Consider the following 26,981-nt stretch of genomic DNA (forward strand, 5'->3'; position numbering starts at 1 on the left):
ATTTTAATTGCGCTAATTAGCATAACTCTCATTCTAGACCTCGGATTGACGTGAAACTTTAAGGAAATGCTTATAATTTATTAAGCAAGGTTCTGGTCCGTTCACGTATCCGAAATACTCGTTTTATTTTCAAAATGGCGTTACGGTCAACTTTTAGGCGATTAACGGAAATGCGTAAAAGACTCGGATAACTCATGAACCGATCACAGAGGTTTATACCATCATGTAACCTGGTCCTAATAGAGTCCTAAGGTATATCTATACCTCACTAAAACGGGTCAGAACTGAAGTCAATGCAAAAGTCAAACTTTTGCGACATTCGGCTCCGAACCGGTTCAATATAGCAAACGGTCGATTCAAACGAGCGCAAACAAGTTTATATACTTATTATCATGTTTTATGATTGTCAAAACAGGTTCCATAGCATGTACGTTACAGATTATGCATAAATCGCTAAAATAGCTTTCTGTTGACTTTTTAACCGCACGTTTGACTCGATATTTGACATAGTTAGAGGGGTGATCAGGGGGAACCCTTTTAGAGGTTTATTACCCACATAATTACCTACTCAAAACTACTTTTGATCCGTCATAAGACTGAACCATTTGCAAGTTATTGTAATGACAACCGTTAGTTACGACGGTTGTGTTTATAAGCTATAACTATGGAAATGTATGACCAAAATGGTTATGAACGACTTACAGAAGTGGTATCTTGCTTAGAGAGCAGAAATGGATGCTTGGGAGCTTAGAATGATCAGGAGATGAGTTGTTTGAGGTGTGGTGAACTTATGAGCCAATGTGACTATTTATAGAGTTCAAAAGCCTTCAAGATCATCACAACTCAGTCTACATTTGATCATGGATCATGGGCAGGTGTCCCTAAGTGATATGGGTCGAGTAGGGGGCACCCATGCTCCATTAATTGGTTGTTTGGTCGTTCAAAGGCTCCAAAAGGCAAGATGTTACAACTTTCTGCATCTGGGCGTCTAATGCGGCCCGCATGGAAGTTCCATGCCATTTTAATGCGGGTCGCCTAAGATCCAAATAACAGGCGCGTAAAACAGGAAGCTCGCGGCCCGCCTACACTTAGGCTATTACTTAACGCGGGTCGCGAGAGGCTTGATTTCCAGAAATTTTAAATCTTTTGAAATGATTATCAGAATCTGGTAATTAATAACGAAATCTTTCGTAATGATTTACCTGACCTTTCGGGTTTGAAGGGGTAACTTTGCGGTTTGGCCCTCGGTTAATTACAACTAAGGACCTCGTGTTATTTACACGCGTTGTTAAGTCCCCGATTAGTTTATTAATTATTCAGAAAGCCTTAACTTTCATTATTGACGCTTTTAACCCTTCTCATACGAATTTGAGTATAACTCTCTCGTTTTAAGACGGAACTTCGCGGAATTTGTACAGTATGTTCTAGTGAGCGTATAATACTGTTACGAAGCCTTGGGAACGTTAAAGGGTCACTCAGAGGTATAATTAAACATGTTGACACAGTTAACCCCTGTAGCTCGTAATCTCTCACTTTCTTCCGCGTTTCGCTTCCGTACGATCTATGATTTATTCGTTTGAAGGTACAAGCGTTATTTAGGGTTACTATACAGTATATTTACCCTTGTTGACATTTATAACCCTCGAATTTATATACTTTCAAGGGTTGTCAAAATTAGTCCTTTATTTATTATAGATGCCACGTGTAATCAAATGACACGTGTTAACACATCATTGGACACAAAAATTCGAGGTGTTACATGAATCAGATTTATTTGAAGTATAAGGAGAAAGATTTGTAGCTTTTGGTTTCAGGTTCAGAATTTGATATAAAAATTGTTTGATTCATGATTCATTACTCTAAACAAATTGATAAAAAAATGAATCTGGGCTGGCACTTTTGATTGATAGCGTTACCACCAAAAAATATGTTGACCAAGATTTTGAATGTTCAAGACTGTTATAGGTGGAATTCCGAACCTATATCCTAAAGACATATCCTGATATTTTGTATATTTGATACTGCGACCAGGATACTGAACTAGGATATTGGTAACATCCTGCGGGGGTATCCTACTCGCCAACTAATGATTTTCTTTGGTTGCAAGGTATCAACGGACGTGTGGGCTTGGTCCTCCTGAAGACTCGCTCAAAATAGTTGAAAGATGGACGTTGGAGCTGTGGAAGAAGTCCACAACGGTCAAGAGGGAATATCCGATAGAATCCCTAGTTTATAGGATAGTTAGTTGATTTTCATAACTATAAAAGGGAGTGCTGGATCAGTAGTTCGACACACACATTCGAACACTCTTTCTCTTACAATCGCATTTCACTTGCTATTTTTGCAATTTAACACTCACACTACACAATCACTGTAACACTTAGAAGCTGATCCGAGCACTATCCCGAAGTTGTATCCTGCTATTCGAAGCAATAAGAAGAACAAGGCAGCCGACGATTGTCAGCTCCCAAGGTTTTATGCCGGAGATCTAGATTGATCAAGGGCTTTCCTCGTATATCTCGTGTCAACCTTTACATTTCCTGCTCATTGTTTGATTGTTGATACAGTTTGATATCCTCAAGCTATATCCTGATACTGTTTTCTTAAACAACCAACTCGACGTATTTTTTGCAAACACCGATAGCACACTACCTCACAAACTAATTTGATCACTAAAATTGCTTCGGTAATTTTTGACCAAAACAAAGACTTCAAGATGTTAGTCTGGTATGGAGTGATCGGAATTATGTTAGATTATGTTTTCACTTTTTTTTTTGTTGTAAACCATAAAAAAATTCATTTGACATACTAATAAATTTTTGGTTGTAATTTTTTTAGCTATTCTCCTGTGGTACGGTCATTCTATTATGTTGCTATGGGTCGAAAACAACCAAAATCAGCCATCGTTATAATGTTGTTCGAAGCCAGAAGCCAACAACGACGAGGTAAACATTTATACATGGCGATTAAGGTATTTTGCTGGTTACAAAATTAGTGCTAATTTTAATATATTTATGTCTTAAAGTTGCGGATACGATTAAGGTAATTTTTTAGGTCTATGCATGATACACTATGTGTTCTGCCATGTCCTATTCAATCTTTTTGGTTTGCTTGAGGGATTGTTGGTCAACTTTTTATCCAAAGATTTGGAACAACATTATATGACTATTATCTTTGTATTAGAAACTTTCTCATGCTACCGTGTCAATCCAACCGGATCCATTGTAAAAAAATGACATCTTTAGACCAATTTAACCAGAGTTTTTATGCTAAAGCACGAACGGGTCAAATGGGTCGAGTGTTCTTGTAAAATCAGTCCTACTTAGCTTTGTTATTTTTAGTAGCTTGAGGTTTTAAATTTGGCCAAAATCGGTCAAATTTTGTACGTTTTTTTTAATGTAATGCTGGTTGTCTTTGCTAAGGATTGGGTAGGTAAGGTTTTAAAAGTGGAAGGTTTGAGATGATTGTTACCATGTTGTTCTTGGTCCCATTCCTCCATTACTAGAACTGCAGTCGTTTCAAAATTGGACTGCCTGCTTCAACTGGAAAGGATAGGTTATAGGAATCTTGAAAAATAAACAAAAGCTTCACAACCCAAACTATTCGCCACACTTCATGCAAGACTTTATATATTTTATGCTTATCCCACAACTATTATTCGCCTGGTTAACATGTTTAGGAAACACATTTACTTAGATTGATCTGATAGTAGCCGTAGGGTCTCCTATTGTTAAAATACTATACTCATTTGTTCTCGCTTTGCTGCTACAGAGTCTAGCCAGCCTGGGAAGAAAGAGCGTGAAGCATGATGTAACAGAAAACCTCTTTTGAAAAGCTGAAGTCCAGATAGACTGGAAGCGATAAGGCAGCCACACCAACAAATGACATAACAATAACCCTTTTGTACAAGTTGTGAACATACAAATTCAACAAACTTTGGTATGACTTAGTTAGCAACATTATAGCATGTGAGTGAAAAAAACATCTTGATGTAACAACCATATGGCTTCAGCTAATGTGTATGAAACTAGCACCCCGCCGCATTGCGGCGGGTAGTAATTCTAGTTTATATTATTCAACAGATAAAATTCAATTGCAAGAAAAAGATGCAACATATAAAAACCATATTATTAAGTTTGGCTGACAACCAAGCCGTTATCGTTTTTCAACACCACCTTAGAATCCTGATTTCTAGAATTTGAAATTTATTTGCTAGTTGAAACAGGTGATCATTCAGCTTGATTTCACTACTATGGGCTTTGTACGACACCAATGTACAAAAAACCATAGGAGAAGCTAACATGATGCAAAGGCTAATATGGTTTGATAGGGCCTAGAGCCGCAGACGTTCCAGCATCTTCTCCAGAGTCTGCGCTAACCTCCTTGTCACTTTTTTTCTCAACATCCACCGGCTTTGCATATCGTTCAAGGCACTCTTTGGTACATACATACATGATCATGCAAGTAGATTAATAAAATTAAAACTAGGTGGTATATATGATAACCACCTTTATTGAAATATTTTGATAACAGTAAATACAATATTTTGAGTAAGTACCTTTAACTTTTTTTTCATAAGTCTCTTTGTCATTTAATATAAGAGCAGCTGCTTCTGTGTTCAATGGATCATCAGCAGCATTTGGATACAACAAGAGTCGGGGAAGAAATGTCTCAAACACATTCACCAAGTCTACAAAACCATTAAAAATGTCATTAAATTTAATTTAATTAGATCTAAAAAGGAATTAATTATCTTACCAAACATGGGGCTCCATGTCCGATTAAGCACATCTACGCAGATTATGCCGGACCTGAAAACAATTGATAAAACTAACTAATTAATTAATGTCATATTATATATAATATTTTCCTTGCATATATCCCGATTGACTTACACTTGATCAACATTTGGATGGTAAATCTTGTTAACAAAGATGACTGATGGAGACGAATATGGATAATCATCTGGAAGCTCAACTCGTATCTTCCACAAACCTCCAGCATAAGAACCTGCGTCATGTCATCATGGAAAATTAAAACAATTATGGATACACAAGTAAGAAGTTGGTGATGGATATTAATGTAACATTCCCAGTTGTTTTTGATGAACTCGTTATTTCATTCAAACATGATAAGACCCACGGTCATTTCAAAATTCAAAGAACATCATTATCCTTAAATTTAAATTGTTATCATACTTTTCTAATAAAATATTATCCTTAAATTTAAATTGTTAGTTTAAGATATTTTAAATAAAACGTATGATTTATCACGAAAACCAAACTTTGTATTAATATATTGTTAATTTTTATTTTCATTATTAAACAAATTATTATATCGATTTTATTACATAATTTATAAATCAAATTTTAATGGTTGTTGATTTGCTTCTTAAATAGTGTATCTTCTTTTCAAGAACCATCTCTACAATCACCTTATCCATCACGTATTGAGTATATCCATTAGTATTTTTAAAGATTTAACTTTTATTATTATTTACTATACAAAATTAAATTAAATTTATTCAACTTGTGTAATACACGGGGTTTTTAAAGATGTAATTATTTTTATCATTTGGTATACAAAATTAGATTTATTCAACCCTTACAGTACACAAGGTTTCTTTTAAAAATGTAGTTTTTTTTTATTATTTAGTCACAAAATTACATTTAAACAACTCGTGTAATACACATGTTTTTAAAGATATAATTTTTTTTATTATTTGGTATATAAAATTACATTTATTCAACCCGTACAACGAGGTTCTTAAAGATATTAGATTTATTCAACCGGTACAATGTTGGTGCACTTTGTGTCTGTACTTTGTCTATGTTTTGTAATGTATAAAACGATGTCTTTTGTCGGTTGTGTTTACGTCTTTTGTATGTTGTTTATGTGTTGTAATATGTGTTTGACCAAGTCAACCATCCTCCTGGTTTGACTTGGCCAAACATCAACACTTAGTGTTTTAAGTTCAACACTTAGTGTTTGAAAGATGTCATGCTTCGAAGGATGTCATCAAAGGTTGAATAGTATCCTTCGATGACCTAGATGTCCTCGAAAGATTATGGTTCGATGGATATTGATGGACCTCGAAGGATATACTATCCTTCGAGGTATGTTGAGATCCTTCGAAGTCTTTCGAAGATACTTCTGGTCGATAGATGATCCTTCGACCAGAACATTTATCCTTCGTGCATGTCAGTCTAGTATGGGTATATATATACCCATGAGGGTTTCACTTTACAACTAGTTCTACAAGTTCTGTGTAAGGTTGTTCAAAGTGTAGAGAGCTTTTGTGTGTGAAACCCAGGTCTGTAATAGAGAGCATTTCAGTTTGGTCAAGGTCTGTAACCGTGTCCACTGAAATACAAGAGAAAACTTTGATATCTTGCGTGTCTATCTTTCTCTTTGTAATCTTTGCTTTCATCTAAACTCCGGTTGCACTCTAGCTTGGATTCCGCACTTGCTAGAGTGTTGAACATAACAAGGAATAGGTTAAACCTCAACCTCCGAGGGACCTACAAGTGGTATCAGAGCCGTGGCTCTTTTCCTTGTTAAACCGGGTTTGTGCAAGACCTTGGTTTGTGTTTTGGACAAAAGTTTTCTTGGTTTAACTCCCGTTTTTAGTGTGTTTCTGGACTTTCTAGCCTTAAAAACGTGTTTTAAACTAACCGGGTGTTGTGTGGGAAGGATTGGGTAACTTAAAATTTTGTCTTGAAAGGTTTGCTATTTTCCGGCAAATATTCCGGTCATATTCCGGTTGCTAGGTGTGGATAAGAAGCTTCCCTTTTTGGCAAAATTTTCAAAGTTGGTGAAAGTTGGTGAAAAGTTTGTGCAGAACATCCTTTCTGCCGAAAGGTGGTTCACCAACCACATCAACCTGTCACTTTTCAGTCAACCTTGTGTCAGTGTGTCAGAGTGTGTTCGAAAGATATCTTTCGAGCTCGACAGATCATCTTTCGATTCAGGAGATTCGAAAGATAACTATCCTTCGAACAATCCTTCGAAGTCAGTGTACCATCTTTCGAGTCAAGGAATCTTCTCGAAAGATCCATCATTCGAGTTACTGTTTGTCTTCGAAAGATAAGGATCCTTCGAGTAGGGGAATCTTTCGAAGTTTTTGTTCGAAAACTCAACAGTAGTCTTTCGAATACTGTTGATCTTTCGAACAGTGTTATCTTTCGGGCCATCTTTCGATCTTATCTGTTTGAATTTAACAGTTTGTGATTTCAGGTCTTTCGATCCTTATCCTTCGGCTGTTGTTTTTTTTTAAGTTTTAATATAGTTTGTGAAAATCAATTTTCTAAATTTATTTTCACCTAATATATTAATTATAAAATGGGAACAAATGGTCAATGGGATCCTTCTGCGTGGACTACGACAACTTTGACTCCACAGTCATCATCTACGCAATCATCAACCACGCAATCTGCACCAGAGTTCAACAAAACTGCATGGATGCAGGCTATTGCCCCAACTCAAGCTGCAATGATAACGGCAAATCAATGGGCATTGGTCACTAATCAAAGCAACAGCATTCAAGCAATGATGCAGAACGATAGTGAAACTGGTACAAGCACGAAACCGCCAAAGCTTAATCACATCAATGATTGGGGATGGTGGAAAGAAAGGTTGAGAACTTATGTTCAGGGGCAAGGTCAAGACTTATGGATGTGTTTCTTCACTTCGTTTGAAAATGAGTTGGAAGTTGTAGGATCAAATCCAGAAACTTACAGCACACTGTCTGATGAAGATAAGAAGAAGTTTGAATTGGAAAAGAAAGCATTTATGATTCTCACGCAGGCTCTTCACAGAGATATATACCACCAATTCGTCTACTGTACGACTACCAAAAGTTTGTGGGATATGCTCACGTTAAGGTGTGAAGGAAATGCTCAATCAAGAAAGATCAAGCAGGAGTTGCTAAAGAAAGAGTTTGAAGGTTTTACCTGCATGGAGAATGAAGGTCTATCAGAATTGTCTACAAGATATCACCATCTGTTGAGTGAAATGTTTGCCTTCAAAGTCTCTGCCACTCCACAAGATATGGTGAGGAGATTTGCTGATGCCTTACCAGCAAAGTGGAGCAGTTATCTTGAGATTCTCAAGGAAAACGGTGTTCTGGATACAATTACCATTTATGAGCTAATCCAGAAATTGGAAAACAAAGATGTTGAAGAAAAGCTCAAGGCAAAAAGAACAACCACTCCTCAGAATCCCGAGATGTATTTTGGGATTGCAGGTGGTATTACTGGAGAAAAGCCAGCTTCTCAGCATGCTAAGCTTCAAACAGCGTTCATCTCCAACACCGGACCTCCAACAGCAAATCAATTTGATCCTTCAGCATACACAATGATGTATTCAAGACCAGATTCTTCATCTCAACAACAACAACAGCAGACAGCTCAACAATTCACTCCACCGCCTTTCCTGGATCCTAACAGAGCTCAACAGCAACAACCACAACAGCAGGGATTTTATGGAAGTTCTTCAAGCTTTCAAGCTACTTCCAATCCGAACACTGTCAGATTGGATACTTCCAATTTTTCAAAAGTCAGTGTTGAGATAGCCAAGGAACATATGGAGATGTTGAACACCTTGGTTAGCGCCTACTGTGGGTTGGTTGCGGGTCAGATTGGAAATATCAACCTAACCAACGAAGATTATCAGCAGGTTGATAAAGAAGAGTTTGAGATGATGGATATAAAGTGGGCTCTTGCTAGTGCTATCCGTAGAGCTAAAGAGTTTATGGAAAGAACGGGGAGAACCAGCTTGGAAAGCAATAACAACACCAAGTATGGTTTTGATAAAAATGCTGTCACCTGCTTCAACTGTGGTGAAAAGGGTCATTTCAAACGGGAATGTCAGAAGCCACCCAAGCAAGGCAATCAGAATCCTTTCAGGAATCAAAGACAGCCTCAGCAACAACAGAACAATTCTGACAGACAATTAGTTCCCGTGGGAGGAAATACTTCTGGATCCTCAAACTCTAATCCCCACAGAGGATTAGTTGTTCAAGCTGATGAGATTTGTAACTGGAGTGTTCAGCTTGGAGAAGGAGGTAATGGAGGTAATGGTGGCACAGCTTGTTATGCCAAAGTAGTTGAAAAGGTTGAAGAACCCGTGTCTGCTGGTGAATCTTCTGAAGATGAAGATAGCTCGGGTTACAGTGGAAGTGTTGATGGTGAATCACTTGATACTGGTGATATATCAAGTGAGGCTTTAGATCTGGAGGTTGATGAATTATTGGCTGATGCTGAAGCTTTATGCAAGAGAAAGTCTATTCTTTGCCAGAAAGCTGCTGGAACTTCTGAGAAGCTTTCTCAATTTTTCTCTGAAGATGGATCTTTCTCTTTTCTTACAGCCTTCATGGCTCATGTTGAAGGACAAACCTCACAGGTATGTGATTCTAAACCTGACTCTGTTTCTGCTGTTGTTGAATGTGCTAAATGTCTAGAATATGCAGAAAAGGAAAGTCTGTTTGAAATCACACAAAAACACAATCAAGAACTGATTGTTGATCTTGCCAAAGCATCTGAAGCTAACTTCTTTTTAACCAAAAATGAAAAAGAATTTAAAGAAACAATTAAGTCATTAAAACATGATGTTTCTGAATTACAAAAGGCTGTTTTGAGAAAACAACATGCTAATAATAACTTAATTGACACAATTGAGAAACAAATGGTGGAGTTAGCTACAGCTCGATGCGAGTGTGATGCAATCAAGCAGAAATTGGACAGTTATTCCAATTCCCGCTTTGTTTTGGATCACATCATCAGTGTTCAAAAGGAAAAGGGGGACGTCAAGTGTATTGGATACAAAAAATGTCCTCCCCCAATGAGCCACAATTATTCAAAACTGCCTGATGACGAGGATATGCCCCGTTTTGAACCTACTGTGCCACTTGCGCGAGATGACTTTGCTGCAGGCCTCGGGTTCAAAACTGGTACATCTTCCTCGGAACAATCAGCTTCTGAGAATGTGGAAAATTCATCGTGTGAAAAGGAACAGAGTCCTCCCATCATTGAGGATGCTGACTCTTCAGACGATGAATCTGAAGAAATTGTGAAGCCACAGTCTAACTCGGTTACACCAGACATTCCAATTGAGAATCACATCTTGTGTGATCCACCAGTGAAACCGAGTAAGGCTGAAACACCAAAGGCAATGAAGCCCAGTGTACCTAGCAGTGAAACGAATAACTTGTTGTATACGCTCAAGGGAGACAGCAAAATTTATTCTGACAGAGATTTTCCAATCAAAAATGTAAATCAAGATTTAATTGAGAAAATTTTTGAAGGACGAACTGATAAGTTTTTGGGAAACAAAGGTAACAAAGTCACTGTCACTCAATGTGAACCAGTTCCACGTGAACAAATTAGAAAACAACATGGGAACCAAAAACTGCCAGTTGAGCGAAAACAACAAGTGAATTCTGGAAAAGGCAAGAGCCAGGTACAAGAAAAGAGGGCTCAGAACAAGAATGTTCAAGCACCAAAAGCTCAGTCGCCTAAGACTGAACAACCAAGGGTTCAACAACCTAAAGTTGAACAGTCTAAGGCTCCACAACCTAAGGTTGCACAACCTAAAGTTCCACAATCTAAGGTTGAGCAACCTAAGGTTCAAAAGGTGCAAAACAGGAAAGCCCCTGTTAAGAAACAAAAACCGATAGTGAAGTTTGTTGAATCAACGGGTACGGACAAACTTGAAACATTTCAAAACAAATCTAACAATGAATTTGTAAAACAAGTTAGAATTTTGAAACGAAATGAGCAAAACAATTATACCCAACACACAAACGGATGTGACTTAGGTCCAAGCACATCTAGATCACAAACTTCAGTATCTGGTTCTTCGTCTGGTCATCAACACGTTTCTCCGAGGTTTGTAGAGCGGAGAATGTGTTTTGAATGTGGAACAATTGGGCACATTGTAAGATACTGCCCATACTTGCAAAAATTGAAAGGAAAAACAAGTGCTCCTCAAGAAACCAATTACCAAAAACAATCGGTTTCCCCGAAACAAGACCCACGTGTCTTGAAAGAAAAGGAAAAGAAGGTAAAACAAAAGAACAAAAAGGTAATTGAGAAGGCCTTAAAATCAGAGGTCAAGAATGAAAAACCTGTACAAGCTAAACCTACAAGTGTAAAACCAGTAAATACAAAAACAATTAATTCAAATACTGGTAAACAAAAACAAGCTTGGAAACAAAAACAGGTAATTAAGTCAGGGGGAGCACCAGAAGTTTTATTTCCTAATCATCAAGTGATTGAGATCACTTTCCTTGATGATCAAGGACGACCCAAGTCAACAAAGGCTTGGGTCCCCCTCTCAAACTGATGTGTTAATTGCATGTGCAGGCGGCTCCAGGAGGAACTATTAATAGTCATTGGATTGTTGATAGTGGGGCTTCCAGGCACATGACTGGCGACTATCGTCTTCTTTTCGATGTGCGAAGTATAAGAGGAGGATATGTTGCGTTTGCGGGAGATAAGGGAGGTTATATCACCGGCGAGGGAATGATCTCTAATGGGATTGTGAGTTTCGACAAGATCAATTATGTGAAGCAATTGGATCACAATCTCTTGAGTGTTTCTCAAATCTGCGACAAGAAGTTCACCGTGCATTTTGATGATGCCGGTTGTTATGTGCTGAAGCCAGGTTTCAAGATCCCCCCAGAATGGATTCTCTTATCAGCTCCAAGGGTGAATGATTTGTATGTCCTTGATATGAGCCAAGCAGTAACGAATTCCAAACAAGTTACTTGCTTTGTTTCAAAAGCCACTGAAAAGGAGACAATCTCTTGGCACAGACGAATGGGTCATATTCACCTCAGAAAAATGAATCACCTTGTCAAAAACAACTTGGTGAGAGGTGTCAATGTGAAACACTTTCAACTTCAAGATGTCTGTGTGCCGTGTCAAAAGGGAAAGCAGACCAAGAAATCTCATCCATTGAAGAAGGTTAACACTGTCAACATGCCACTCGAGCGTTTGCATATGGATCTTTTCGGCCCTGTCAAACACAAGAGTGTGCACGGAGAAGTTTTCTGCTTGGTAGTTACTGATGACTACTCAAGATTTTCATGGGTTGACTTCATGGTCCACAAGAGCGAGACTCCAGAAATTCTGAAGAATTTGATCACCCTGTTGGAAAATCTGTATATTCTGAAGGTGAGGCGAATTCGAAGCGACAACGGTACCGAGTTCAAAAACAGGGTTATGGATGAGTTTTGCACTGCAAAAGGAATCCTTCATGAATACAGCTCTCGGTACACGCCACAACAAAATGGAGTCGCTGAAAGAAAGAACAGAACCTTAATAGAGACTGCAAGAACCATGTTGGTTGAGTCTCAGCTTCCAGTTCGATTCTGGACTGAAGCTGTTGCCTCGGCTTGCTACACGTTAAACAGGGTTCTCACAGTGAAAAGACATGGAAAAACGTGCTTCGAACTCCTACACAAGAAGACTCCTGACTTGGAATATCTAGAACCTTTTGGTGCACCATGTACCATGATTGAGCCTGATGGGAAGTTTGGTGCCAAAGCTATCGAAGGTTATTTCCTTGGGTATGCTACTCCTAATCTGCGAGTATGGAACCTGACTACCAAAAGGATTGAAGAATGGGGTGAAGTAAGAGTCCAAAGATATTCTAATCCTCCGAAGCCTTCTGGTGAACCATGGATGTTCGATTATGATGGTCTTTTCGACTCATTCAATCTGCCTACATTTGATGATGATAATGCAATTGCTCAAATGTTGTCTGAAAGCGAGAATGCGACTGGCTCTCAGTTAGCTCGTCCAATCATTGTTGACTCACAAGCGTCTTCTTCTGTCAACAATCTCGTTTCAAATGAGGTGTTTAATGATGCTGTCGATTACAATTTGTCATCGGAAGATGAGGAGTATGTTGATGCAAATGATGGTGAAGCACTGCGTCCGGTTCAAGGTACTTCAGAAGCAACGGATCCAGTGTCTGCGCCAATTATCCAAGAAGAAAATGCATCATCTTCTACAACTCACCAGCTTCAGAATGATATCGGGAATTTAAATATCACTAACTTGAGGTCAAATGTTGAAGTTCCTCAAGTTACTGAAACCCGAATTCATAACATTCATCCTCAGCAGAATATAATAGGTGATGTTCTCAGTGGTGTAAGGACAAGAAATCAAATCAGAAACAACGAAAATGCTGGCTTGTATGCTGAGATACGAGAATCGGGACAACAGAATCAATGGTCCTTTGCCTGCTACGTTAGCCAAGAAGAACCTAAATCTTGGAAAGAGGCATTGAAGGATGATTCCTGGGTGGAAGCAATGCAAGAAGAACTTCAGCAGTTTGAGAAATTGGGCGTATGGAAATTGGTTGATAGGCCCGATAACTACAAAAAGATCGGAACTCGCTGGGTGTTCAAGTGCAAAAAGGACGACCGTGGGATTGTTGTCCGAAACAAAGCAAGGTTGGTTGTCCAAGGCTTTAGTCAGATTGAAGGCATTGACTACAATGAAGTGTATGCTCCTGTTGCTCGTCTGGAGGCTATTAGAATCTTTCTAGCCTATGCATCTTTCAAGAAATTTAAGGTGTACCAGATGGATGTCAAAAGTGCTTTTCTACACGGAGTAGTCGAGGAGGAAGTATATGTCGAGCAACCACCGGGGTTTGAAGATCCATTACATCCTGACAGGGTTTTACTTCTAAACAAGGCGTTATATGGTCTTCATCAAGCACCTCGGGCTTGGTATGAAACGTTGTCTACCTATCTGCTCAGCAATGGTTTTAGACGGGGTTTGATCGACTGTACCCTCTTCATCAAAGAGAATGGTGAAGATCTTCTATTGGTACAAGTGTATGTCGACGACATTATCTTTGGTTCTACCGATGATAAGTTGTGTAAAGAATTTGAAAAGGTGATGCAAGATCGATTCGAGATGAGTGCGATGGGTGAAATGACGTTTTTCTTGGGTTTGCAAGTAAATCAATCCGAATCTGGAATTTTTATTCATCAAACCAAGTACGTCGGGGACATCTTGAGCCGGTTCCAGATGTCCGATTCGAAGCCAATTTCTACTCCTCTTCCTCAGAATCATGGAATTACTCCGGATGACGAAGGAGATGCTGTGGATTCTTCGCTCTATCGTGCTATGATTGGATCTTTAATGTATCTCACCGCATCAAGACCCGACATTATGTATCCAACTTGTCTTCTCGCTAGGTATCAAGCGAATCCGAAGGTCTCTCACTATGCTGCTGTCAAAAGGATCTTTCGTTATCTGAAGACTTACCCTGACACCGGGTTATGGTATCCTAAGGATGATAACTTCGATCTTAAAGCTTTCAGTGATTCTGATTTCGGCGGCTGCAAGAAAGATGGAAAATCAACTACAGCAGGATGTCAGTTCTTAGGCAATCGCCTAGTCACTTGGCAATGCAAGAAGCAGACATGTGTGGCTACGTCTACATGTGAAGCAGAATACATTGCTGCGTCTAGTTGCTGCTCCCAGGTTCTATGGATCCAACAACAGATGCGGGACTACGGTTTTGAATTCCTAACTACTCCTATTTATGTTGATAATGAGGCTGCCTTACAGATCACTAGAAATCCTGTACAGCACTCGAAAACGAAGCACATCGATATTAAATATCACTTCATACGTGATTGCTTTGAAAAGAGACTTATCGATGTGGTTCATATTCATACCGACCACCAACGTGCCGACCTTTTTACCAAAGCATTTGATAAATCAAGATTTGATTATTTACTTTTGGTAAACGGCATTAAGGTGAAGCAAGAGTAACCGACATCAGGAAATCGTTTTTGTAAATATTTTTCTAAAAACCAAAAATCCAAAAATATTTTTCATTTTCTTTATTTTTGAATTTTAGGGGGAGAAAGTTTCAAGAAAAATACAAAAACATTGAAAAACCACAAAAATACAAAAATATGTCTTTAATTTATTTACTTTCTGCATTTAAGGGGGAGAAAATTCAGAAAAACACAAAAACAATAGAAAAACAAAAATGAGTTTCTTGGCAATATAAGAGAAAGTGATATTACATCAGAGGTCGGTTGAAACATGTTTCCAGAAATCAAAAGAAAAAGAAAATGATAAGTAGCTCTACTAATGATGTACCGGTAGACTCACGATCATTTTAAAGTATGCAGGAGATATAAACATAACAGACTGAAAACCGCGTGGGAACCGTTCATTGGCATATGGTCTTGGTACCGAAATTTCGTTTGATAGATTGCCGAGGTTCTGAGATATTCGGGGTTTATGCTGTTTATCATCTGGGTATCATGGTTGTTTCTATAAAAGACAAAGTCTAAGTTCTTCCATGATACCATACATACGTGTACATATCTCATACTGCATTCGACCTCAATAAGTGATAAACAATCACATGTCCAAATCAAATAAGTGATAAAATATCACATTTATCCGGGAGTCAAGTTCGTCTCTCTGCTGTACGAAAGTACTGACCTGTTCACGGACTTGCTCCTGTGCCCTCATGCATCGAAAATCAAGTTCCTCATCAATAAGTGATTCTATCACATAGGGCTTGTTTTCAAACTCAAATAAGTGACTTGTTCACATTGTATATATATACGTCAAAAACGGATGATAAATGGTATACTCCCCAGTAAGATGAACTCTCGTGCATACCTTGATACGGGAATGTGTCGTGAGTGGATGAACACCGGTCGGTAAGTATAAATCATACCTTAAACGTATCTCATTGTATTATGATTACACCTGATCGTTGAGTTTAAGTGGACAACAATATCGGTAATTGTGGTAGAATACTTATCCGCTTCTGTAAAAGAATTTTAAAAGGAAGTGTGTTTTGACAAAAGACCGCAAGCTGATATGATTCTCTTCGCTAGAAACTCGCAAAAATATTGTTGTGTTTGTACATATTTACTTACTGCTTAATTTACTGCTTTAATTTTAAACAGTTTTTGTCGTTTGGTGCATATCAGCACGACATTAGCGGTGATGTCGTTTGATAACATTCAAAGGATTTTAAAATTGTTGCCTTTTATTTTTATCAAACTTCAAAATCCAAAAAGATTTTCATTTTAACTTTATTTTTGATTGAATGATGTTGGTGCTCGATCCGATACCTGACAAGCCGAAATACTTCATAAAATTAACCTTGCTGAACTTCATAATGGACAACTTTTCAAAATGGTCTTTCATGAAAAACCTCAAAATTTGAAAGGTGGAAATTGAAATTTCCCTAAAAATCCAAGTGTTGGTGGAAATCTGATCCTTCGAGGAAGCAATGGCCCTCGAAAGATCAGATGGTCAAAGAAAGTCAATGAAAGTCAACAGTCTCCATCGAAAGATGCTTGGTCATCGAAAGATTTGACCAAGTGATCCTTCGAGTTGACCAAACTTTTTGAAAGATGGTTTTGGATCGAAGGATATCTTTCGAAGAATTCATAAATATCTGGGATCTTTCGATCCAGATCCTTCAAATATCTGGATCTTTCGAACCATATATGGATCCTTCGAACAAATCAGTTATCCTTCGTGACAACTGTTCATCTTTCGAGTAGGTTCGAGTCTTTCGAGACGGTTCGACTTTCGAGGTGGAGTATAAAAAGGTGTCTTCTTCATCATTGTCATTATCAGTTTTTCAAAAACCCTCAAAATCCTCTCGAAACTCTGCCAAAAATTTCAAAATCACTTGTTCGTTCATCAGGATTTGATAACATTATCTTGGTAGGATGTTTATGCTCTAATCTATTAACAAACATCAAAACAAAACTTCATAAACATATCCTTGATCATGATTCATTCTTTAATGTTCTTGTTTTATTCATGTAAGATTTTGAATGTCTAGGTTATGAGTCAGTGATGTTGTGATTATGTGATGCTACTGTATCTGTTTGTGGATGTTATGTTGTTTAGATTGAACATTGTTGACTGAATGTTTGGGTTGATTAAAACAGGGGTTGTTTGGGTTTTTGATAAGGCTAAATGTTTGGGTGTGTTCATGATTCGGTTTGGGGTTAAAATATTGATGTTATGAAATGGATTGAAATGTTGTTTATGTTTGATATAAAAACACACTTGAATCCAGTTTAAACATTCACCGGAAAAACTTGAAACCCCACCGGAAATACGCCGATGAACAGTGCCGGAAGAAGGATGATGATGATGAGTCATCACCTCGATAGATGTGTTGAACAACATCCTTCGAGGTGAGTCTCGAAAGATATTAGATATCTCGAAACATGTTAGACATCTCGAAGGATCATCCTTCGATTGATCAATCCTTCGAAGGATCAAGACATCTTTCAAATTCTTGATCTTCCGAAAGATGATCTTTCGACAAGGCTGTATCCTTCAAGAAAAGTGACATCTTTCGAGCAGATTATCATCCTTCGTGCCACATTTCATCCTTCGATGGATACAGTGTATCCTTCGATAGTTTCAACACTTAGGAAATTTTCAAGAAATTGAAAATTTTTCTAAGTATGAAACTCAATGTTGACTGTTTGACCTGTTCTTATTACGTGTCGTTTTTGATGCACAGAGATGGCACCAAAGGTTAAAAAGGAGCGGGCAAAGCCAACAAAGAAGGTGAAATCAGAGCTGGAAGCTATGTCTGAGCCTAGACATAACATGGTGGCGTATTTACAACCTGAAGGAAGTGTCAGTGCAGAGTTTGATGGAATCATGGAGTATCTACATCGGTCGCGAATCAACTACGCTATCACAACTCAGCATGTCGCCTATCAGTCATACATCAAGGCATTCTGGAATACAGCTGTAGTTGAAACGGTGGATAATCAGGAAATAATCAGGGCAGTAGTCGCTGAAAAGCCCGTGGTCATTACTGAAAACTCTATCAGACAACGTTTGCAGCTTGGTGATAAATCTGAAGACCCAACGTCTATAGAGCTACAGTGTCAGCGAGGGTTATTGTTAAGGATTAAGTACAGCGAGAACGTTCTTACCAATCAAATCAACAAGAAGTTCCTACCGCTTCGATATAAGTTCCTTCTGCACATTCTCATTCATTGCCTAAGCAACAAGCGCTCTGGGTATGATTTGTCTCCTATTGACTTGACGGGATTGTTTACGGCGCTGATTCTGAACAAGCCGTTCAACATTTCTCGGTATATCTTCAATAATCTGAAGGAGAACACTCGGAGGCCACTTCCGTCAGATACACAGCGAACTAACACCAAGTTTTGGTTATACCCTCGGTTTCTACAAATGATGATAGATGATCAGATTCCTGATCTTGCTAAAGCTACGGCAGATGTGTTTCCTGTGAATCCGATGAACGAACGCACACTGCTAATCGTCAAGTCTATGGGGGTTTACAAGGGATCAGATCCGGATAGGAAACTGATCGGTCATCTTAATGCTCCTGATTATGAGGCTCCGCAGAATCACAGATGGCGTCGTGAAGGAAGTGTTTCTGATAATGAAGAACCAGCTTTAATTGCTATGGCTGATGAACAACTCACAGCTAAACATGGAATCAAGGCAACTAGAAGGTCTGCTGGTAGTTCTGCTGCTGCAGCAAGTGCTGAAGTTGATATAAACGTTGCTGCTGAAGAGATTCAGGATGTGTCTATAGATCCTGGTGTTGGTGCTGGTGGTACTGGTGATGTAGCTGGTCAGTCTGCTTCTGTGGCGACTGACAAGGGTAAAGGCAAGATCGATGAGGCGAGGAACTTAATAGATGAAAGCAGTTCATCTTCTGAAGAGGAAGGAGGTCCTGATGGTGATGGTTCATCCTCTGATGATGATAATCCTCCTCCTCCAGGGTTGAAGAAAGTCCTTGACAAACGCGGGAATCCCCGGTTTGTAAAGATAAAGAAGACAGGTGATGATGAAGAATCTGATAAGGATGAAGACTATACGCTTACTTCTCCGGGCTTTATTAAGAAGAGGAAGGCACAGAAACAGGGTGTACGTGCATCGAAAAAGGCTGCTGATGTGTCTTCTATTCCTGTGTCAGTACAACCTTCTTCTGAGCCAGAGCAACAGTTTCCTCCGATTGGCGATCAGCTGACTGCTTCTGAGACGCTGGAGCTCATGTCTGCTTCTGAGACGCTGGAGCTCATGTCTTCTCCACCAAAGTCTTCTGGGACACGCACGGTGTCTGTTGATCGACAGACGCCTGCAACTCCCGCCTCAGGTACACATACTAGACCTTCTCTCGTTATTTCCGGTCCTACAGGAGCTACTGGTCAATCTGGGTCATCAGGACCAGAACCATCTCTACCGACATTGGCAGAGACTCTGTCAGGATTATCTGATGCTGAAAAGATTCAATTCCTGATTGGACAAATCAGTGAATTAGGTTCTATTGTCAGTCGACATACACGAACGATTGAAGAACATCGTGTACAACGAGTGAAGGATGCAGAGGCTCACAATCAGCTGTGTTCTATTGTAAATGCTCAAAGTATGAAGATCAAAGAACAAGCTGAAGAAATTGATAGATTAAAGAAGGCTAACTTGGCAAGGGATAAAGAGGTGGAGATCATGAAAAGACACAGCACTAATTTGGAAAATTCAGCAAAAGCGTTGAGGGAGATGGTAAGTAATCGTGATGATAGACTGATGAAAGCTTTCAAGCCCATGCACAGCAATTTTGGTAGGGTGTATAAACATGTTGGTACATTGTGGAACGAAAGGTGTAAAACCTTAGGAATAGTTCCCGAAAGGCGTGAGGATGATCAGGATGATGATGATGCTAATCCAGATCAAACAACAGCCTCAGGCTCCGGTGCAACTGCATCCGGTGCTGCAGGCGGATCTGGTACTCCTCAAGATACTCAGTCTGCTCCTCCTACAGCTACTACCGGCCCAACTGAACAGACTGAAACACTGGAAATGTCTGTAGATCCTGCACAGATCAGCCTGGAACCGGAAACATTTACAACAGATCCTCCTGAATCTTCAAGTGTTCAAAAGTTTCATCCTGTCACGGGTGAACTACTGGAAGAGGGAGAGTTTATTTCTGAGATGACAGATGAACAGTTTTCGAGGTTGACTGATTTGGATGACGTTGCTGAGTGTTTGATTGATGCTACTCCACTGGTACAGGATCAGACTGATTTCTCTTCAATTGATGAAATCTTCATCAGTTCTGATCCTGAACGTCCTGTATATGTTCGAGAGGACGATACCGAGATGAATGCTCTTGACGATACTTTTGTTGCTGAAAAGACCGCAGAGTTTGAAAATCTGTCTTCTGATTCGCCATCAGCTCAGGAAAGCCGTGAGAAAACTATTAATGAATGGCGAGCGGATTTCCTTGCTAGGAATCCTCCTCCGCTTGCCCCTTTGGAACAGGCTAACTACATGATGTTGGAGAAAAATCAGGCTAGAGGTAGAATCATCAGCTGGATGTTCGTAAAAGATCTGCATTGCATGGTTGTGAAGAGAGAATCTGGTCTTCAATACTTCAGGACTCTCCTTAGTATTCTCACACTTCCATATTATGATGTGGCAGTGTTGGCGCAGCTTGATGTAATCAATCGAGCTAAAGAATATATGGTGGATCTATTCGCGAAGAAACTCAGGTTAGAGAGAAGATTGGGTTGGAAGGATCCTCTGTACAAGCCTCAATTTCCAAGATACGAGCAGATCAAGTTCACTCTTGATCCAGAGACTAACACCGCTCGTTATCGTTTGGTATACGATCCTCCTAGGGTGATGAAGAAGATTCCGTTACTGAAAATGAAGACCGACTTTCTTGAAAATTTCCGCTGCTGGGTTTATGATGCGGATACCGGTGAAGCTGTGATCTTGTTCAGAGACAATTCGGAGAACTTCAGGATAATCGATCCGATGTGGATTACAAATATGTCCAGATCGGATATCATTGTTTTGAAGGATCATGAAATCAATTACTTAGTTCAAGATCGAGATCAAGCCATGAAGTTTCAAAGGATGGCCCGATACTGCTTCAACTTGTTAATCAACGCAGGAAGTGCATGGTCGTCGCATCATTTAGCCGTGGAAAGGGCGTTAGAGACTTAAGACATGAAGACCAAGACAAAGCTACAGCCAAGGGGGAGTTTGTTGGTGCACTTTGTGTCTGTACTTTGTCTATGTTTTGTAATGTATAAAACGATGTCTTTTGTCGGTTGTGTTTACGTCTTTTGTATGTTGTTTATGTGTTGTAATATGTGTTTGACCAAGTCAACCATCCTCCTGGTTTGACTTGGCCAAACATCAACACTTAGTGTTTTAAGTTCAACACTTAGTGTTTGAAAGATGTCATGCTTCGAAGGATGTCATCAAAGGTTGAATAGTATCCTTCGATGACCTAGATGTCCTCGAAAGATTATGGTTCGATGGATATTGATGGACCTCGAAGGATATACTATCCTTCGAGGTATGTTGAGATCCTTCGAAGTCTTTCGAAGATACTTCTGGTCGATAGATGATCCTTCGACCAGAACATTTATCCTTCGTGCATGTCAGTCTAGTATGGGTATATATATACCCATGAGGGTTTCACTTTACAACTAGTTCTACAAGTTCTGTGTAAGGTTGTTCAAAGTGTAGAGAGCTTTTGTGTGTGAAACCCAGGTCTGTAATAGAGAGCATTTCAGTTTGGTCAAGGTCTGTAACCGTGTCCACTGAAATACAAGAGAAAACTTTGATATCTTGCGTGTCTATCTTTCTCTTTGTAATCTTTGCTTTCATCTAAACTCCGGTTGCACTCTAGCTTGGATTCCGCACTTGCTAGAGTGTTGAACATAACAAGGAATAGGTTAAACCTCAACCTCCGAGGGACCTACATACAATACACAAGATTTCTTTAAAGATATAGTTTTTTTATTATTTAGTATACAAAATTACATTTAAACAATTCGTGTAATACACATGTTTTTAATAATATAATTTTTTTATTATTTGGTATATAAAATTACATTTATTCAACCCATACAATACAGGAGGTTCTTAAAGATATATTTTTTTGATTATTTAATATATAAAATTATATTTATTCATCCAACGTAACAAATGAGATTTTTTAAAAATATATCGTTTTATTATGTAATATATAAAATTATATTTAATTAATATGTGTAAATAAGGGGTTCTAACCTAGTAAATTAATATAAATAAAATGGAAAACATCATGCTTTGATCATAACAAAGTGCATTTACTTTAAGGAGTAACGACGCACAAAAAATGCTTTAAAGAGGATTGATTTCCAAGGCATTAATCATTCAAATCCATTTCTAAAATAAGACACATCTAATTTAAAATCAAACAATGTGTATTTGAAATAACAATCAATATCATAACTATAGCTAATATTTTGAGTGATTTAACATATATCAACATTTAGTTTCAATCTAAACATAACTAGATCCTTCAAGATCGAAAGAGTTCCATATAACCATAAAAATCGAAACTATCATCACATGCATAACAAACATAACATAATCAATGATCATACCTAAAAAAAGAATAAAATTATACAAGAATTAAACACATAAAACTTTTTGATCCTTAATCAGAAACTAAAATTTAAAGAAACGAAACCTGAGATAAATTCTTGTTTATTTAACATCTAAATGTCCGGTTTGACTATAAAACTCAAAGCCATACATGATGTCGTAAATGATCTAAAGTGGATACATATAGAGTCCCTATTCATCACTTTATCGTCAAAACTTTAAATTATTTCTTAGTAGTTAATGTTTTCAAGCATAAATGCATATTTACAAAAAAAATAGTTATATAAGTACAATAATAATAATAATAATAAGGGTTTAGCTAAAAACATTTTGGCCATAAATATAAACATATCCCAAGCTGATCCTTTCATAAGTAAACATATCAAAATTACCACCTTTTTCTGTTCTTTACCACACTTGGATCGTGATTTAAAAATTTATAAAACAAAACCGAAAACACCATGCTTTGATCATGAGAAACGACATTTACTTTAAGAAGTAACAGTGCGTTTAAAAAGTTTTAATGATGATTTCTATACACTTTAATCATGCAAATCAATTTTTGAAATAAGATACACATTTAATCGATAATCAAGTGATGCATATTCTCGATCAAGAATCAAAATTATTTATCCATCACTTGAAGATTAAAAACATCATAACTATAACGATAACTGATTTTTCTAGTGATTTAACATATATCAACATTTAGCTTCAATCCAAACAAAGCTAAATCTTTCAAGATCCAAAAAGAAGTTCCATTGAACAATAAAAGTCAAAACTATATTCCATAGACATTAATCATGCAAATCAATTTCTGAAATAAGATACACATTTAATCGATAATCAAGTGATGCATATTCCGGGTCAAGAATCAACATTATTTATACATCATTTGAAGATTAAAAACATCATAATTATAACTGATTTTTCTAGTGATTTAACATATATCAACATTTAGCTTCAATCCAAACAAAGTTAAATCTTTCAAGATCCAAAAAGAAATTCCATCGAACAATAAAAGTCAAAACTATCACCAACTTCATATCATAATTCATAAGTAGTTGTAAACATAAATCAAGAACATAATCAATTAAACATACAAAAAATACCAATAAATTTGTGTAAGAATTAAACACATAAATGATAAAACTCTTTGATCCCTAATCAGAGAATGAAAAACTAAAATAAAATCTGAGATAACCATTAGTGGAGTGTTTGGATGCACATTTAACCTGGTGATTACTATTTATGAAATACAAACATGATATAACATCAAGAAGCATAAAACTGATTAAGGGTTTAGAAAATTTACTGTTAGGAGGTCCATTCATAAACACAAAGAATTTATGCATGTTGTCATCAATAATTTCCACCTTGTAGTCTGACATAATTCTGAAATTAAGATTAAATCAGTAAAATAAAAATAATTTAAGCAAAGTCATACATTAACAGAATGCTAACGGTTGTAATATTGATAATTAGAAAGATGGAAGTTGAGAACTAACAGTTTCATGAGGTCAGTCTTCTTACGTGTGGTTGTAGAAGACATGATTTTCTTTTAGAATGTTAGTAAATTTGTGTTGGGAGAGAAGATTGAAGAATATTCCGCGAGGGGGATGTGCTGTGAAAGCAGGGGATTTATAGGCCTTGATCAATGGGAACAAATATAAAAATGTACACCTTTGAATTTTATGACAACTATTTTTTACTTAAATCTTTTACTTTTCAAAATTTTAATGTTGTATATTATAAACTAATAATAAAAAGGTGTTTAGAAAACTATACATGTACCAAACAAATGAATTCAATTTTTTTTATATATTATTTTTTTTTGTAAACAAAGACCAGATTTATAAGATTTATAAGTTAAAAATGTAGAGAATAGAGTTAGAATGTTATTTGGATTATAGTTATAAAATAGAAAATTGTTTTCTTTATAGTTTCATTAATTTAAAAACCTATTTGGTTGTGAAGAAAATAAAAAAGGAGTAGATTAATGATTTAAGTAAAGATTTAGTAAATCAAAGTATGTTTTTTTATTATAATAATTTAAACGCGTTAAAGCTAATATTCCAACGGCTTCCTTTTCGTGTTTTGAGTCATTGTATTCGCATTAAAAGCATGGGTTAAGAAAATGAGATACGACAACATAAGATATGATTATATCACATTACTCGCATTCAACACTTATTGTATGGTACATAATTTACGGGTGCGGGTTTATTCATGCTTGTAGGGAATAAATCTAAGCAGAAACAAATTATTGTGAAAACAAAAATGAACTACTATTTTTTCAGCTTTATAAGATTTAAAAATAAAAGAAGAATGTATGAAGATAATGGTCATTATTTATCATTCATCACACCTCACACCTGAAATGAAAGCGAGCTTGAATTTTTATAATTTCAACTTTGATCTATTGGTCGGGACTTTTTGCCACATTAGTAGTACACGTTGGCAAAAACTATTTGGTTAACCTTTAGATGTAATCGATCGAACACTACTTGCAAACGCCTCTTCTGCTCAGAATGAAATGTTCTAAATGTTCCTGGAAATTGTTGCATCAGGATCCCGATTCATGGATCTCTCGGTTTGATAAAAAATGAGATCGCTGAGGGAAAATATGTTAAAAGTTAGGCTAGCGGTAAACATTTTACTAGAGTTGAGATTAATCCCGACCAATAGGTCAAAGTTGATATTATTAAAATCCAGTTTCTCAAAATAACAAACACACACATACATAGATATATATACACACAAATTAGTTTGTTTGTTCCCTTAGGTATATAACTTATAGATATGTAGGTAAATCGTAAACAAAAGCAAATTATAAAATACATGAACAAATTAGTTTGGTATTTCTTCTTGTACATAAACTACAAAATTTCAAAAGTATGAACCATGATTAAAAGTTAAACGACTAAGATTAATTAATTTTCTTCGCTCAATAGTTTTGTGTTCTGTATCGATCATTGTTCATTGATTGTATTTTCTATATGTAATGACATATTTAATTTATCTCAAAATAGGGTTCTCAACTAAGTTCATGTCAAAACAAATGTAATACTAAAATATTTATATCTAAATAAACATATGTAATCCTAAAAATATTTATATCAACCATAGTTATATGTAGGGAGTCGAAACAGTATTTAAAAGTCGATTTGTAATTCATGTTCTTGAACGCAAGTCATGTTTATATATATTATTCACAATCAACATTAGGATGTTTGTTTGTTAATGTTTATGGTTATGAGTACGTTAGATTCAGTGATCTTAGGAAGATGTCCAACATGTGATAAGGTGCACCAAAACAGAATTTCAACCAATGTTTTCAGGACAGGACCGGACCGGAGGTCGGCCCGGTCGCCTTAGGGGGTCAAAGGTCGGATCGGTCCGACCAGATTTAAGACTCGGATTACGTCATAAATTATAAAGGTATTATGTTGATAACGATAAACTAAACTTTTGTACCGATTAATATTTGTTTTGAGAATTTTTTATGAAAGCTTATTAATAATAATAAATCTCTACATGAACTGAAAATTCAAATGCTAACTAGTTAACTAAAATGAAAACAACAACGAAACAATGTAATTTATATATTTCTAAAGCTAAATCAAATCAAAGAATTGAATAAATAAATAGTTAAAAGATGAAACTTCGCTGATGTTAGTATCTAAAGCCAAGGAAAAACATTTCAATAAATAAAAGTTTTATATGTTAGATTTTCAAGTGGGCCACATGCTGAAACTTAAAAAGCCCATTAGTAGAAAGTTAATAAGGTGATGTGCTAAAAGTGGTTAAATAAAAACTACTAAAATTAACCTAATCTAGACACTCTAAGCTTTAGATTTATAAATTTAGACTTGATCTAAAACTAAACCACATAACCGGCAAGTGTACCGATCAATGCAGTATAGCTACAGTAAGTCTGAGTATCGAACCCACGAGACTCTATTTAACTACGTTAATTACTCTATCTAGACTGACACTGACACGGACTCTAACTGTTTTTATGGTTGCATGAGTAATCATATTATTAGGATATTAGTTATTATGGAACCGGGATGTTCTAATACTAAACCTGTTGAGATACTGAACACGACCCCCGACCCTTCTCAGGATGACACTTATGGCACTCTAAAGGCAGTTATGAACACCGTTGGTTAGACTCTCTCTCTCTCAAGACATCTAAATGGTTTACGAAAGTACCCTAATTTGATTTACTCCCTCTCAGGACATAAACCTAGGATAGACTCGGGTTCTTGGTTAGACTTGTTAGACAACGGTCACTAAGGCAACTATTTCAGACTCCTCTCGAAGCTCCAACCTAGCAATTTAATGACTTAGACATAACAATAACCTCGCATCTCTTAGCTATTGAGATTAGTAGAACACTTAAATTTGTTTGATTACCGAATATCACTTCTAAGGTATATTGTCCATTTAACCCTAAAGATCACAGTTAAAAATTATAATCTAGCATGAACCTATTATGTGATATAGACAGTCACC

At 37.1% G+C, this 26,981-nt stretch overlaps 1 protein-coding gene across 1 annotated transcript; it reads right to left on the minus strand.

The window, feature by feature from the left end:
• Positions 1–4,144: 4,144 nt before the first annotated feature.
• On the minus strand, positions 4,145–24,056 carry LOC110903580 (ubiquitin-conjugating enzyme E2-23 kDa). Its single transcript, XM_022149421.2, has 6 exons — positions 23,969–24,056; positions 23,776–23,855; positions 4,896–5,010; positions 4,759–4,811; positions 4,559–4,690; positions 4,145–4,435 (listed from the first exon to the last, which is right to left on the minus strand). Exons 1-6 carry the CDS (start codon positions 24,010–24,012, stop codon positions 4,314–4,316), a joined length of 546 nt encoding a protein of 181 aa, XP_022005113.1. The 5' UTR covers positions 24,013–24,056; the 3' UTR covers positions 4,145–4,313.
• Between the last annotated feature and the right edge of the window lie 2,925 nt (positions 24,057–26,981).

Source organism: Helianthus annuus, chromosome 13, assembly GCF_002127325.2.
Source record: "Helianthus annuus cultivar XRQ/B chromosome 13, HanXRQr2.0-SUNRISE, whole genome shotgun sequence".
In the NCBI taxonomy this organism is placed as follows: domain Eukaryota; kingdom Viridiplantae; phylum Streptophyta; class Magnoliopsida; order Asterales; family Asteraceae; genus Helianthus; species Helianthus annuus.

What these genes read in the sequence shown, in the direction of transcription:
- LOC110903580 (XM_022149421.2), bottom strand. Translation starts at nt 24,012, where the DNA reads ATGTCTTCTACAACCACACGTAAGAAGACTGACCTCATGAAACT. An exon ending in AAGACTGACCTCATGAAACT is followed by an intron (nt 23,856 to 23,968) that starts GTTAGTTCTCAA and finishes TCTTAATTTCAG; the next exon opens with AATTATGTCAGACTACAAGG. An exon ending in CATCCAAATGTTGATCAAGT is followed by an intron (nt 4,812 to 4,895) that starts GTAAGTCAATCG and finishes AATTGTTTTCAG; the next exon opens with GTCCGGCATAATCTGCGTAG.